General features: G+C 37.2%; 2 protein-coding genes across 10 annotated transcripts; both read right to left on the reverse strand.

Moving 5' to 3' along the window:
• Window positions 1-1,220: 1,220 nt before the first annotated feature.
• On the reverse strand, window positions 1,221-8,518 carry LOC124864949 (urokinase plasminogen activator surface receptor-like). 3 transcript variants are annotated; one of them, XM_047359907.1, is made up of 5 exons: window positions 3,328-8,518; window positions 2,442-2,561; window positions 2,222-2,368; window positions 1,872-1,979; window positions 1,221-1,756 (listed from the first exon to the last, which is right to left on the reverse strand). In XM_047359907.1, exons 1-5 carry the CDS (start codon window positions 3,338-3,340, stop codon window positions 1,554-1,556), a joined length of 591 nt encoding a protein of 196 aa, XP_047215863.1. In that variant the 5' UTR covers window positions 3,341-8,518; the 3' UTR covers window positions 1,221-1,553. The 3 variants fall into 3 exon arrangements, with proteins under 3 accessions (XP_047215863.1, XP_047215854.1, XP_047215850.1); XM_047359898.1 differs by lacking the exon at window positions 3,328-8,518 and adding an exon at window positions 2,826-3,007 and having other exon boundaries at window positions 1,222-1,756; XM_047359894.1 differs by lacking the exon at window positions 3,328-8,518 and having other exon boundaries at window positions 1,222-1,756; window positions 2,442-2,962.
• Window positions 8,519-8,571: 53 nt separating this feature from the next.
• Window positions 8,572-14,589, reverse strand: LOC124864762 (SUN domain-containing protein 3-like). Of its 7 annotated transcripts, XR_007037360.1 has the most exons (9): window positions 14,021-14,589; window positions 13,446-13,536; window positions 12,823-13,349; window positions 12,601-12,713; window positions 12,283-12,456; window positions 11,358-11,447; window positions 9,583-10,403; window positions 9,269-9,300; window positions 8,572-8,779 (listed from the first exon to the last, which is right to left on the reverse strand). XR_007037360.1 is itself a non-coding variant. In XM_047359685.1 (8 exons), the coding sequence occupies exons 1-8, from the start codon at window positions 14,034-14,036 to the stop codon at window positions 10,290-10,292; spliced, it is 1,014 nt and encodes a 337-aa protein (XP_047215641.1). In that variant the 5' UTR covers window positions 14,037-14,585; the 3' UTR covers window positions 8,572-10,289. The 7 variants fall into 7 exon arrangements, 4 of the variants coding, with proteins under 4 accessions (XP_047215641.1, XP_047215656.1, XP_047215626.1 ...); XR_007037356.1 differs by having other exon boundaries at window positions 8,572-9,300; XR_007037358.1 differs by having other exon boundaries at window positions 9,269-10,403.
• Between the last annotated feature and the right edge of the window lie 415 nt (window positions 14,590-15,004).

A 15,004-nucleotide genomic window follows, 5' to 3' on the forward strand; every position in this document is an offset into this window, starting at 1 on the left:
ACAAATAGGGTGTATGGCAGTCAAATGGCCAAAAGGCCCAGAAGTGCAGCTTCACAGGCCTTAAAAAAAGCACTGCTAATGATGATTGGCTGGAGCCCCAGGAAACAGCACCTAATCCAGGAGGCAGAGACTAAAACAAAACATAAGCATTACTTCATTTAAAGACATCCACTTTAGGGGATGTAACATCATCAAACAATATTTTTCACACCTTAGTAAACATAAAATGCTATTTTTAAATGATGGTTTCATTCAAGGTAAAAAGCTATCCCAACCAATCTGGCCCTATATGAAAAAATGTGTCCCCTTAACCTAATGACTGGCTATCCCACCCTTGGCATCAACAATTGTCATAAGAATAGAATAGAAATGACCTTTCTTGTCCCTTAGTGGGGAAATTCAGGTGTACTAGCAGCAAAGTGACAGGCAAGTCAAAGCAGTCAAAGCATACAGAGTAACAAAAGGGTAAAAATGCAAATAATGAAAGTAAGAACAAGAGCCTGTAGGGTAAGGACAAATTTACAGCTTAAGAAAAAAATACTGTGAAGTTATTAAAAATAGTATATTCAGATTCAAAGAAATTTGCAAATTCATGAATTCCAGTATAAAGGCAGAGCAAACCCCAGATGGGTTGCCAGTCTATCAGGGACACTAAACCATGCACACATAAACCTACACCTCAGGGGATTGTAGAGTGGGCTCTTAGCCTAATTCATCTTTTTGGACTGCGTGAGGAAGCAAGAGTACCCAAAAGAACCACACATTAAAAAAGGGAGAACAAGCCAACTCAATTCAGGAAGGCCCCGGCTAGTATTTGGACCCAGGTTTTCTTTTTGCACAAGGCGACAGTTCTACCAACTATTCCATGGTGCAGCAGCACTAGCAAACAGGTCATAGGAACTGTGTTTTATTGGCCTCGTTCAAAAATTACTACTGTAAGCTGAAAAAATAAGATTTCATCGTATAATAAGTTAGAATTATGACATGCAATCATTATTGAAAAAGCTTGTAATTATGAGATTAGTAAGTAATTTTTATGAGATCTTTACTCATATTTGTGAGATTGCTATCTCATAATTATACATAGAATTATTGTAAATATAATCATATTTTTTTTAATTATTCTATTATTTAATATCTCTAATTAAAAGATAATTAAGTTGGACCTAGGTAATTCATAATTATGAGATAACCAAGCCATAACTATGATATCGCTAAATTACAGTTAGGAAATACAGGATATTTATAGCTTTGCTCCATGGATAATGCCACTAAAAACCTACTGTAAGCTTTAAATTAGATGAAAAATATGACAAGTGTAGTTTTTCTCTTTTTAATAATAAGAAATCCTTTAACATCACATAAAAAACATATTTTTTTTAGGCAGCTGAATAAGGAATCATTTCTTTTCTTCTTTTAAAATTTCTTAAAAAGCTTTTTTTACAAATTAAAAAAGGGAAACACACACAGATGGAACTTTATTACACCACTAAAATAATGCAGGTAACTCTGTTACAGAGAAAGCTTTGTGTTGATGCATTTGTGTTCATCTGTTAAGAAAACAAGACCAACAATATCAGCGACACGAACAACAGCAGCAGGACAGCACTTGCACTGCTGGCGCTGTTGCAGTAGTCACCCTGACAACAGCTGCTTCCTGATCCAATATAAGTTTGAAACAACACAGAGGGATTTTCTGAGCACATCATCTTGGAGGCACAGCCCTTCAGGGTTTGAATTTCCCCTCCTATGTTCACTGAGAGAATGAAAAACAAATACATTAATGTGGGCCACAGGTTTCATATTAGAATCTTCTAAAATTTATTGGAAGATGAAGGTGTTGAGCTCAGAGAAGGAAGCAAAAGCCTCACTTCTTGATTTGATGCAGTAGTCCTGATCCCCCTCACAGTTTAGGGTTTTAGTGCACTGTTGTCCTTCACAACTGTAGCACGTTTTGCCGTTTGGAATGGACTTGTGCTCTGAAAAACAACAGAAGTGCCTGGAGACCTTTAAAGCATGGAGTGCCGAGGACCAGTTTATACTATGTTCTTAAAACTCTATATTAGAGATTTTCTACTTAACATTTTTTTCATGGACAAGAATCTGTTAGCGATTTGCAGATGCTTTTAGCAAAATAATAGTATACTGTAGATGCAGAACATTTTAATCATAAAAGCATTGCATTGTTACAGAATACAAAATTTAACAAGGCTCAAATTACCGGAGACGTATTGGCTGTTGCAGAGCTCAGAGGTGCAGCACTCGCTCACAATCACAGTTTTGTCAGATCCAAAGTTGGCGGAGCCTTCAACACAATCTCTAGCTAGAGCACACATTTTAGCTTTGATCTCTTTGTCTTTAGAACCACCTACAGTGAAAAGGTAGAAATCATAAGTGCCATGAAGGTGAAAAAAACAATATTAGACCAGATAACAACATACCTGTATAAGTCACTAGTGTCATTGCTGCACATAGATTATCTGGTGAGGGACATTCCTTTGCTGTGTCAGTGCAGGTTTCGGAGGTTCCTGGTACACACTCGTAGCAATTTAGGGTGTTGACTGATAATAGCATCAGGTAAACAGTGTTAAAAATGTTAAAGATTTTTTTGAAAATCTGAGCTATTAATCCTACTTTAAAAACACAGTAGAAATTAATGTAGAAATGTTGAATGACATAAAATGATTTAACAGTACAATACAACATGCAGCACAAATCCACAGAAATTGTCAATTAAAAGTAAATTACAATACAGTGATTAAAGTGAGGTGAATTAAAACGTATCAAACCAAATCAAACAAAATTGGAAAGATTTAAAAACTTGCCTTTTGGAAGAAGCCAAATCCCAATGAGCAGTGTGACAAAGTGCATTTTGTTAGTGACAGCTTACTGACAGCATTAAGCGTGACTTTTGCTCTGTTATTATTATATGTGCTTCTCCTGAGAAGGGCTTGACTCTTGGTCTCAGACCACACCTTCATCTCCCCTCTGTGTGTGTGTGTGTGTGTGTGTGTGTGTGTGTGTGTTTGTGTGAGAATACCAACCCCTACTGTAAACTATAAACCCTCAGTTTAAACTTTAAATACAAGGCTTTTTAAAAATATAAAATAAATAATTATAAAATTGGTCAAATATCACAGCAAAGATGATTTTACATTGTTCCACTGTAAGTAACATCGATATCAAGCTGAAAATGAAAAAACGTGCCTCTTTTGGAGAGATCTGTTGAAAATGGCCAATCTATTCATTCATGAAGATTAGAAAGGACTGCAACTTAGCAATGAGGTGGTAGGTCACCAACTTTCTGCAGAATTAACAGGTACTGACCTCCGAACTTCATATGGCTTTCAGATAATGTACAAACCAGTGTGCAGACAGCATAAGGAATAGGTTTCCAAGGCTGAACAGCAACATCCAAGTCTTACATCACCAAGTGCAATGCAACATTTCAGATGCAGTGGTGTAAAGCACACTGCCTGTCATAAATGCTGTTGAGCCATGACATCACACCTGAACATCATCACCCTGATCTGCAGCAGCTGCCATATAAGGCAACTAAGGCTCAGCGGGAAGTGTAGTCATCTTGCAATCCAATCTGTGGGTTTGATTCCACCTTCCTCCTGCCGCATGTCAATGTGCCTCTGGGCAAGGCATTTAACCTCAAGTTGCATACTGATCTGTGTAGCCTGATCCTGAGAAGTTGGACCACCCTGCCAGTTAGGTTGGATCACCCAGACCTGACCTTTGACTGTCTGACCAGGAGAGATTGTCCAATAAATTCAAGTATGATCGGTGCCAACTGCTCAGTCTCAGTGTACATCCATGCTTGAACCGTCTCACTGCCACTGGACTCTAGTACAGGGGAAAGTCCACTGGAATGTCTCTTTGTCTGCAGTCCAATGGATTAGTCTGGGTTTAAAAGTTGCTGGAAGAACGTCACTTACTTGACAGGACTTTGTCAAGTAGAAGGTTTTGTTCAGAGGAGATTAGGGTGTTGAACAATTGGACTGGCCTGTCCAGAATTTTGACCTCAACCCAACTGATCACCCAACATCAGTCTCTGACCTCATAAATGCACTCCTGGAAGAAAGATTAAAGAGTCCCACAAACACACTCCTGAACCTTGTGGAAAGTCTTTCCAGAGGAGCTGCAAAGCACGAGTTGACATCTTTTTAAAACTCTATGGGTTAACAATGGGATCTCACTGAAGTTTATATGTGTGTGAAGGCAGAAGAGAAAATACTTAATAAGCTATATACTGCGGTATTGCACTGATGTACAAAAGAATGACCAGTCTACAGAGCAGTCTATGACCAGAAGCCGGTTTCAAATAGTTATTTGGTCTGCCTAAATAAATAAATTCCCCTGTGAGTGCCAAAGGAAGTTTTCGTATGAATTAAATTAAAATGTGGGGTGTTTTTTTCTGTGGAAAGGATGCCACAGCCAACATGATAGATAATGAGCAATTCAATACAATACATATGCGATACTAATATAATTGATGAATATGGCTGTTTTTATATTGTTCATAAGATAACTTAACAAAAGCTTTTAATGCCAACCAGAGGCCTAGAAGCCTCTTGTTCAGGATTTGACTGTTACCATGCAAATCACAAATATTGTTAATAGGCCTTATTGAAAATTATACAAATAATTATATAATCTTAACAACACAAGGTACAAACTAGAAATAGAGCTGATAGGAAGGCATTCAAAGATAAAATATACAATATTTAGGGGATCAGTTGTGTTCAAATATTGGGTGAGGTCTCAGCAAGAAGGAATAAATAATTAATGTGCTTTGAGATCTAATTATTTGACCATTTGAAGATCAACAATGATTTGAAAATCAACAATGTACACTGCTCAAAAAAATAAAGGGAACACTCAAATAACATCCTAGATCTGAATTAATGAAATATTCTCATTGAATACTTTGTTCTGTACAAAGTTGAATGTGCTGACAACAAAATCACACAAAACCCAGTAAGTTTATGACAACCCTGCCTGCACAATCTAAGTGTTTCTTCATTCTTATATCATAGGCACTTTGTTGAGCATGAATTTTAATCTGTGCGCAAACTGGTGAAAGCTATCTGTTTCCAGTTATGCCAGCTGGAGTGTGTGGTCTCAATGAGTTACTCAAATCATCCGTCCGTCCATTGTCTTCTTAAGATTCTTATCTGAGGTTCGGCTGTTGCGGGGGCAACAGACCAGGTGGGAACCCCAGACCTCCCTCTCTCTAGCAACATCCTGCAGCTCATTCTGGGGGATCCCAATGTGTCCCCAGGCCAGACAGGAAATATAGTCCTTCCAGCAAGTTCTGGGTCCTCCTCAGAATCTCCTCCCAGTGGGATGTGCCCGGAAAACCTCTGAAGGGAGGCGGCTAGGGGGAATCCTGATCAAATGCCCAAACCACCTCAGCTGACATCTTTTGATGGGGAGAAGCAGTGGCTCTACTTTGAGCTACCCTCGTATGACAGAGCTCCTCACCCTATCTCTAAGGCTAAGTATAGCCACCTTCTAGAGAAAGCTCATTTCAGCCGCTTATATCTGGGATGGCCCTTAAAAGTTACCCAGACACCCCATGCTACTGCAGCTCGCCTCACAAAATACCTCAGGGGACATGGTAGATGGCCTTCTCCAGATCCACAAAACACTTATAGCCCAGAGAAGCATACTCCCATGACCAGCTCAGCAATTTCACCAGGGCAAAGATCTGGTCCACTGTCCACTCAGTCGTAGTCTCCTCTCCAACAGCCCAAAGTAAGCTTTCTCTGGGAGGCTGAGAAGTGTGATATCTTGATAATTTCTTAAAAATTGGGACCACCACCCCATTTTGCCACTTGTTGTCCTGATCCTCCATGCAATATTATATAGGTGTGTCAACAATGAAAGTCTCACAATATCTGGAGCCTTCAGAAACCAAAGCTAAATCTCAACCACACATGGTGCCCTGCCACTGGGGAGCTTTTTAACTTACACGGCGACCTCTGCCACAGTGATGGAAATGCAATCTCCCAAGTCTTCAGAATCTGCCTCCTACCATTGGGATTGAGGAGATCCTCAAAGTGTTCCTTTCACTGGCTGACAATGCCCTTAGTCTGGGACTGCAGTTCCCCTCCCAAAGTATACACAGTTTATGATGGTCCCTGCTTCCATTTTCTGAGTCAGCAAACGGTTCTTGAGAACTTCCTTTAGGCCCACCGAAAGTTTCTCTCCATAGTGTCCCCGAATTCCTCTCATGCCCAAGTTTTGGCTTCCACAACCTCAGACGCCTCAGTCATTCTGGCCACCTGGTAGCTATCAGCTGCTTCAAGAGACCTCAGGGAAATAAAGCCCTAAAAGCTTTCTTCTTCAGCCTGATGGCTTCCATCACCACTGGTGTCCACCAGCAGGTTCTCTGGTTGCCACCACAACGGGCACTGATAACTTTCAGGCCACAGCTCATGGAAGCTGCATCAACAATCGAAATCCTGAACATGGTTTATTCCAATTCCATGTACCCAACCTCCATCAGGAGATGAGAGAAATTATCCCAGAGGTGAATTGAAGATCATTCAGACAGTTTGCTCCAAAGTAATGATTATTCAAATCATTCGTTTTATTTAAGACAAAACATTAATTCCTTTTATAGTTTGAGGTGTTGTGAAGCAGATGAACAAATGTTTGATATTATACAGGAACTTAGCAAATACTTCAGCATTGTCTGGCTTTGACATCCTGTTATGTTTATAATACCAACTGAAAGAAAGCATATTACCCATGTAAAAAAGTGAAGACAAATATCCTTTCAAGAAATGAAATGAAATACTTAACATTCCTTTCACATAAGGGACTTTTTAGCTGCGGTCAGAACTCTGTTCAGACAAACACCCTACATTTATCTTGCTTCAACAGTAAGAACTACACAGAACTGATGCAAAAAGTGTTATTTTACCTGTAAACGTTCAGGCTGAAGGTAAAACAATTGAACTATATGACTGACTTACTGCCAAGTGAAATCACTAGATTTGAGAAAAACTATTAAACCAAAATCAAACAGAAACCTATAATCTCCCAAAACTCCAGTGTACACAAATAACATTTAAATTCTCTGTCCAAGGTCACACTTTCCTTTGTGATGAAATATTTTTCCCTTGCAAACGTAGCCATACTCTTTGAACTTTTCACATTTTTAAACCACCAACTTCAATGTAAGATTTTATGTAGTGCATACTTGTGAAGCAGAAGGAACATTATGCATGGTTTCCAATTCTCCTTACAACTAAAACCTCCAATGTGTGGAGTACATTGTATTTACTCCCTTTATTCTGATCCCACTAAATAACATTTTGTGCAAACAGTTGCCTTCAGGTGTCACTCCGTTTGTTGGAGAGCATTGAAACACCATCAAGAAGATCAAAGATCGCACCAGAAAGTTCAGGAATAAGGTTTTGTAGAAGTTTAAAGCACCATTAGACTATAAGTTAACATCACCAGCTTCAAACAGATAATAGAGCATTGCTTAATACATCATCAAGGTGCCCTAGTCAGATGGGACCAAAATTTTGGCTTACATGCAAATTGCATTGTCGCAGAAATTCTAATCATAGACCTGGAGCTTAGACTCCCAGAGGACATTCAACTGCAGAGAAAGAGGACTCTGCAAAGGTTTGACCCTTCCATCCATCTTCTATACCTGGTGCCTATTTTCAGCAGTCATTGGGTGAGAGGCAGTCCATCACAGGGCAGTTTGACCTAATGAGCTTGAATACAAATGCATGTCAAAATTTTCAGATTCCTATTTGGGAAAAACAATTTTGAATAGTATCATTTTCCTTCCACCTAACAATTATGCTTTACGTTGGCCTATTTCATTAAAACCAATGAACTCCAATTTAACTTCTGGAGCAAGGAATTTCCTTCACCGATCTAGATCTGTGGTGTGTGGCTGTCCTGCATTGAGTTCTGTTAGGTTTTATTTAAAGTTGTGCAGTCAATGGCATTTTAGCTTTCATGTAAATTTGTAACACTGTTGATTTTATTTTTATTTTTTGCTTTGGACTCATGTGTCTTTGATACAGTCGAGTAACTAACTGAAACCCTCGGGACTGCCCTAATTGTTTCTACATGTTAACAGAAACACTTCTCTGAGATTTTGGTTTATACTGACATGATAACATCACACAGTTGAAGCAAATGTGTTGGTTCTACATCCATGATGCAAATCTATCATTCTACCACATCCCAAATGTATTCTATAAGATTTAGATTTACTGACTGTGGGGGCCACTGGAGTACAGTGAATTCATTGTCATATTCATCAGTGGAGAATATTACTTACTTCTTACAGGAAGAAACCCTCTGAAAAAAACAGACTCAATATAAAAGGCAATCTCCTAGAACCACCTGATCTCTTTGGCTGTCCTTCACTAAAAACATTGAATCGCTCTTAGTCTGACCCCTCCCTGATATCAACTTGCCATGGGAAGCCCTTCTATGGGCTGAAGCCCAAGACAAAACCTTCATCAGGATCATAGGGGTACTCAAACCCCTCCACCACATTAAGGTGGCGATTCTTCGAAGGGGTCACCAGCGGATCTCATCAAATATTTAATCTGATTTGATCCCCCATCCTGAGCAAGCACAAGGCAACAGTGGAGAGAAAAACGTCCTTTGAAAAGGAAGAAACTCCAGCAGAACCAGGCTCAGGATGAGCAGCCATCTGCCTCTGCTGGCTGGCTTCAAACAGGACAGGACAGAACAGAAACACATAAACACAGCTGGTTCCGAATCTCTGAAAGAAGAAACACAAATTAGATAACAATATTAGCACACATTATAATCAATTGAGATGTGAATGAATAATGCTCAGTGTATCTGGTCCTCAAGCAGTCAAAGCCTCTAGCAGCAACCTGAAGGAGCAGCTCTTTGGAGTCAGTCCTAAAAGTATAAACTTTATGAAAAATGTTAGAGAAGAATTTTCCTAGTTTATCCATTAGTTACAAAGACATAGAGCTGTGTTCCCGTATCACTCAAAGACGGAAGGTTTTTAATTTTGATCATTTATGTGTCTATGTTACTTCTAACTGGTTTAGATCTACAGATTAGTGTTAACATATATTATCCTAAGTTTTAGCTGTTGCTGTGAAGGTGTTTGAAAGAGTGTTTTTAAATGTGTATATTTTATTTATTTATTTTATCACATGTATAGTATGTTATTTTATCTTATATTTCCTTATCTTTTCTTGTGTTACATTATGTAATGTTATCTATCTATCCTTACCTTTTTTTATGTTGTCTATCCGATCAAAACTTCTCTTAGTGACAGATATTTATTTTATTGTTTTTCTAATGAACTTAATGGACATTTACTGTGGGGAGGGAAGCAAACACAGAGAGAACGTGGAGCCTTCAGTGTTTTTGAATGTGTGTATTTTTATGTGTTTCTAATGATGCTACATCTTGGACAAACTATTCAACTATTCCTATTGTGACAACTTAGTTTTCTTATGTTATGTTAACTTATCTTATTGTTGATTTTATTTAAGGTTTTATCCTAATTTATTCAGTGTTAGGTGATTATTTTTGTCTAATTACCTTAAATCAAGTTTGTTTTGGAAGGAAACCAGAGCACCTGGAGAAAACCTTTGAAAACTCAGAGAGAACATTCAACTTCAAGAGTGTTTTTAAATGTGTGTAATTTTTATGTTTTTATTAATGGAGCCCTGATGTAGGAATATATATCTGTACAAATATGTTTTTAGCTGCATTTTGAAATAATCAGTGAATTCGACACGGCATAAAAACATTGAAAGGGGATTCCACAAGTGGGGTGCAACGGCCTGGAATATTATGTATAACATGTTATGTTATCTCATCTGTGTTATGTCAAGTTATATATGCCACCTAATGGTATGTTTTGTTATATCTGTGCTGATTTTGTTTTCATGCATTTTTAGTTTGGGAGACAAACCAGAGCACCTGGAAAAAACCAATGAAAACACAGAGAGAACATGCTAAATATACAAGAACCCAGAAAAATTATGAACCATACGCTCATGTGATCTTTTTGTTGCACCCTGATGTTGGACTTTAAGTGAAGGTGAATCAGACTGAAAATTGCCAACATTTCTTGTGGAAATTGGACAAAAAACATTAACAGAAATTTTCAAAAGCACAATTTCCACATGAACAATTGAAATGACTTCTGACTTTTTAGCTTTTTCAGTCTGATTCACCTTCACATATCCTTACCTCTGTCCATACTTAATACCCTCTTTTTTAACCTCTTTTTGTCCTCCTGTTCATTGTGCCAGTTTTCCATGCACTCGAAAGCCATAGAGACACGTATACTCAGGATGGCCCCAGTTGCTGTTCACTTGTAACCTCATGAAGCGGAAGGAACCAGCTTTACGATCCTGTGGGCCCAGACAGATACAAATCAGATGTGTTAGTTTGATGACTGATAGGTACAAATACAAAAGATGGTGAAAACAAAGTAAATCTGTATTAAAATACACTGAAGCCATGTGGAGCTGTCCTTGCTATAAATATTTGTTATGTAGATTTTGCCAAGATTGCAAGAAAATAATCATGTTATAATCCCGATACAACGAAATGTGTTATTACTGTTATTTTGTGATCAGACAGGATTTTTTTTATTTCTTGTAAAACAGTGTTATCTTGTGATGCCAAGTTTTTTGGATGAGGAAGAAATAGTTGTTTTGAGCTCCTACAGTGAGGATGTTGAAATGAATCAACAGTTTTTGTTTGCTATTCTCTTCAGTGCTTCTGTATCTCTGTGCTTTACTAGTTTCTCCTTGTCTTTTTGTAAAACTATGGTCTGCTTGATGGGGCATTTAAGGGTCATTCGTAAACTATATAAATATATTTGTTATAAAAGATTATTCTCTTATTGTTTTCAAAAACCTCAATGAAGGGTTTAATGTACAAAAAGTACAAAATTATGAAAAAAGAACAAACTTAGAGACTTACATTCAACTTTCACAGCAGCATTTTGAATTGAAACATTGTCAGCATAAAATGGTCTGGCTTTTTTGTTATTTTTTTCCATTTAATATCAGTAATAAATAATAAAACCATGGTCAGATGCAAGAGAAATTAATCGGATTAGAAGACACAAACAAATTTTTAAATGACCATTTTCTTGTCAGCTCAACATGAAGCTTTTTTCCTCATGCAAATATCTCGTTATCACAAGATAACCGCTTCTGTTTTCTTGTGATGATGAAATAATTTTCTCATCTTGAGAAAATAACCAGAAAAATATTCATAGCAGAGACACTCGATCTGGGCTTCTGTAAAAACTTGGTTTCAATTAGGGTTTCAATTAATAAGTTTGACATATTTACAGGAAGTTTGAAGGTCTGTAGATGGTCTCCATCTTCATCATAGAGAAAAGTTCCCAAAAGACTCTCCTCATCTTCCAAATCCTTATTTCCCTGAAGGACAAGAAAACATAGAAATCCAGATGAATATTCTCTTTTCTCTATATCTGTGAAAGTTAGTGTTACACAGTTTATTGGTGTATTCAAAACATGTCTGATGTTGGAATAAATATAAACGAATTAATTACATTCTGTGAAACATTAAGTCATGTATTGTCTATGAAGCACCTGTGTCACATTTAATGTTTCCCCTTCTTGTACAGTGCATTTAAATTCATACTCAATAAATCTGCTTATTATTTAAAAACTTTATTTATTTATATAATGTGTTTTGTGAAACACATTATGTAGATTAATCACACACAAACGTTTTCAAGTGTTTCTTCAGGCCTTGTGATGATTTTTCTGCTTACAATAATGAAAATTCTAGATTTAAAATATGAATATTACATTATTCAAATAAAAACATATTTAATCCCATAATCTGGGCATGGAAATAAGAAAATGATGTTTAATACCTGCTTAAAAGTTATTATCAATAGATACATTTAATCTGATAAACGAGCCTCATATTTTTGAATTTATTGAATATGACTATATTGAATGAAGAGTCCTACTGAATAAGGGCCCAGTACATTCATTTTGCATTACTGTCTCATTTATTTATTTATTTTTTGATACCCAAGGATCTGGAGATAAAAATTCAATACTTTTTTACGCAGTCTATGAGTGAGATAATATTCATCCATGCAGACAGAGAGTCTGCAGAGTTTAGAATGAGATTATGTGTTATGTAGGAACATATGCTGCAATATTTTAGTAAGGTAAGGTAAACCTTTGTGTTATATAAGGTTTGTTAGAGTTGTGACACTCATGATGCATGACTTACATAAACAGAAAACTCTCTTGGAGCGCTGGAGATGGAGCCAGTCGGGGATACCATTTTGGGAATGTGACCCATGGAGACATGGCTGATGGAGACTTTGTGGGACAGGGCGATGGATAAATGTCCCTGGGAACCTGCAAAGGCCCAGCACTGTCCTGGAAGCAGGTGGGATTTTCCCTGAACAGAAAAAGAATAAAAAGCTAAGTTTAGGGTGGGTGCCAAGACTAAGAGAAAAGAAAAATCCCACCGTAATATTTTATAGAAAAAAAAGAATTACCACACAGCCTAACATTCATTTAATGTTTAGAGTGTCGTTCATACCTGTATAACAATCTTTGGGCCTACAGCTAGTCGCCATATTGGTAATCCAAACCAATGCCATGCTTCTACCCTCTGATATGTGTCTGAGGTCCTTTGGTGTAAAATCCTTGCTCCTGTACCAAACACAAAACACCAATAATGTCAGTCAGAAAACCTTAATACTGAAAATGTGCAATCTGGTTTACGATCTTATCACTGATTTATGATATACTAATTGCTTACCTTGAGATTCCAGAGCAAAGTTGGGCAAGAGATCTGCTGATGGTAGAAGGTAGTCCAGCTTTTTCTTCAAACTCAGCAACTCTTCATGCAACTCCTTTGAATGTTTTTCCTGATCCTTACATCCTGGGGTTAAGACTGGCGCACAACAATGCATGAAATTTAAACCAGTGTTTAGATTATGTACAGAAAAGCGAACTGTGTCCGTTGTAGCTGGCGTAATAAGTGACTCTGAAGGTTTCGATTGCAGGGCAGTAAACAGGCAGGTACTTCCTGATGGATGAGGAGGAATGAGCAGAAAATGACAGTCAGTGACATGGCTTTTAAAAGACAGATTTTCTACAACACTTCCAAATTGTCTGTTTGTGAAAGGAGAGCAGTTACCATAAAACAGAGAGAGAACAATGACGATCCACCAAAATAGTAACAGTGTGTACTTCTTCTGGTTTTCATTTATGCTGCTGTCAAAGCTGTCTTGTACAGGGACCTCTGTTTTATCCGTCTTTACAGGGCGACGATTTCTGCGCCTCCTTGTGGGCCAAGGTGGAACAATTACAAATGTGTAAACATGTTTGTTCGTCAGCAGATGATTGTAAGATCTAAAAATATTTAATGATTCAACTTACCTGACTCTGGTCTCTCTGTAAGAAATGGTCGGTAACCCATCAGAGTTGTAGTATCCATTATAAAGTAGTCTAAGGCTTCTTCTTAACTTAGCTGAAGAAAAACAGAAAAACAGATCTGACAAAAAGCATTTCAAACATATGACACGACGGTACAGTAAACTTTCTTTTGTCCGTTTTTGTAAATTCAAAGCTATAATTGAGCAAATTCTTCTAGTGATGTTAATCAGATCATTATATAGACTGCTGTCACTGTGAGTGTTACACTTTCATGTGAGAAAACCATAAACTAGCTTTAAATTCTAGAAAGGAGAGCATTTTTCTATATGTAAAACTCATTATTTTGTTGCTGTTTTTCTGTTTACTCAAACAAGTTACCAAACGTGCAGAAAAGTGCTAAAAACACATTTAGGAGACTTTCGATAGTCGATTTGAAAACTAACTAAAACAATTTGATGTCAAGCTGAAAAACTGAAATTCTATCTTGTTAAAACTATTTCTAACATTACTGTCACAGTTCCTTCAAAAAATCTTACACAAGAGTTAAATTTGTGTTATTTGCCTCACTAAATACGTACTTTGAATGATGTTCATTGTGTTATAGCTGAGTAAATGAAATCTTGCTTCAGTTTCTTAAAGTCTGTCTCTCCCTTTCAGCTCCACAGATAGAAATGTGGGAATTCTGGGTAAAGTTCTTCTCTTTTTGACACAAGTTCTAAAAGAATCTGATGTCACTCTATGTGACATCACAATGTCCAGCAGTCCCAGCCCACACACACTACTTGCTGGACTTTACTAGATTATTTCAAGCAGTTTTAGGAAAGTCTTATACCAAAAATTACCCATACTCCAATATTGTTAAATTTGTCCATTTGAACAGGCAGGCTCACATGTGAACAAATGGATCTCAAAAGCTTCCTCAGTGAAAATCAAGCATGATCTTAAGCCTATGATTATTAAAATACCTGTTAAAGTCAAATTGACCACTTGTCTACACAAAAACAGACATGTAGAGATTACTTTTTTGAAAATCTTTTTTTATTGTAAAATTGTGGACTGGATGTCCAGAGATCATCAGAAACTGTCACATTTTGCAGTAGTTTGTGAATTTTATATGTGTCAATATGACTTTTACTTAAACTTTTTTGTAATTGTGAGAAACGCATTTGTGAGCAACTTTATATATATATATATATATATATATATATATATATATACATATATACACACACAGTACAGACCAAAGGTTTGGACACACCTTCTCATTCAAAGAGTTGTCTTTATTTTCATGACTATGAATATTGTAGCTTCACACTAAAGGCATCAAAACTATGAATTAACACGTGGAATTATATACTGAACAAAAAAGTGTGAAACAACTGAAAATATGTCTTATATTCTAGGTTCTTCATAGTAGCCACCTTTTGCTTTGATTACTGCTCCTCACTCTCTTGGCATTCTGTTGATGAGCTTCAAGAGGTAGTCACCTGAAATGGTTTTCACTTCACAGGTGTGCCCTGTCAGGTTTAATAAGTGGGATTTCAAGCCTTATAAACGGGGTT

This window comes from Girardinichthys multiradiatus, chromosome 3, assembly GCF_021462225.1.
Source record: "Girardinichthys multiradiatus isolate DD_20200921_A chromosome 3, DD_fGirMul_XY1, whole genome shotgun sequence".
NCBI classification, from domain to species: domain Eukaryota; kingdom Metazoa; phylum Chordata; class Actinopteri; order Cyprinodontiformes; family Goodeidae; genus Girardinichthys; species Girardinichthys multiradiatus.

Coding starts and splice junctions, on each gene's coding strand:
- LOC124864949 (XM_047359894.1), bottom strand. CDS start 2,706: ATGTTGTATTGTACTGTTAAATCATTTTATGTCATTCAACATTTCTAC. Junction 2,369..2,441: donor GACACTAGTGACTTATACAG/GTATGTTGTTAT, acceptor TTTTCACTGTAG/GTGGTTCTAAAGACAAAGAG. Junction 1,757..1,871: donor CTACTGCATCAAATCAAGAA/GTGAGGCTTTTG, acceptor TCATTCTCTCAG/TGAACATAGGAGGGGAAATT.
- LOC124864762 (XM_047359670.1), bottom strand. Junction 13,350..13,445: donor TACAGAGAGACCAGAGTCAG/GTAAGTTGAATC, acceptor TTGGCCCACAAG/GAGGCGCAGAAATCGTCGCC. Junction 10,404..11,357: donor TACAGACCTTCAAACTTCCT/GTAAATATGTCA, acceptor CTGGGCCCACAG/GATCGTAAAGCTGGTTCCTT.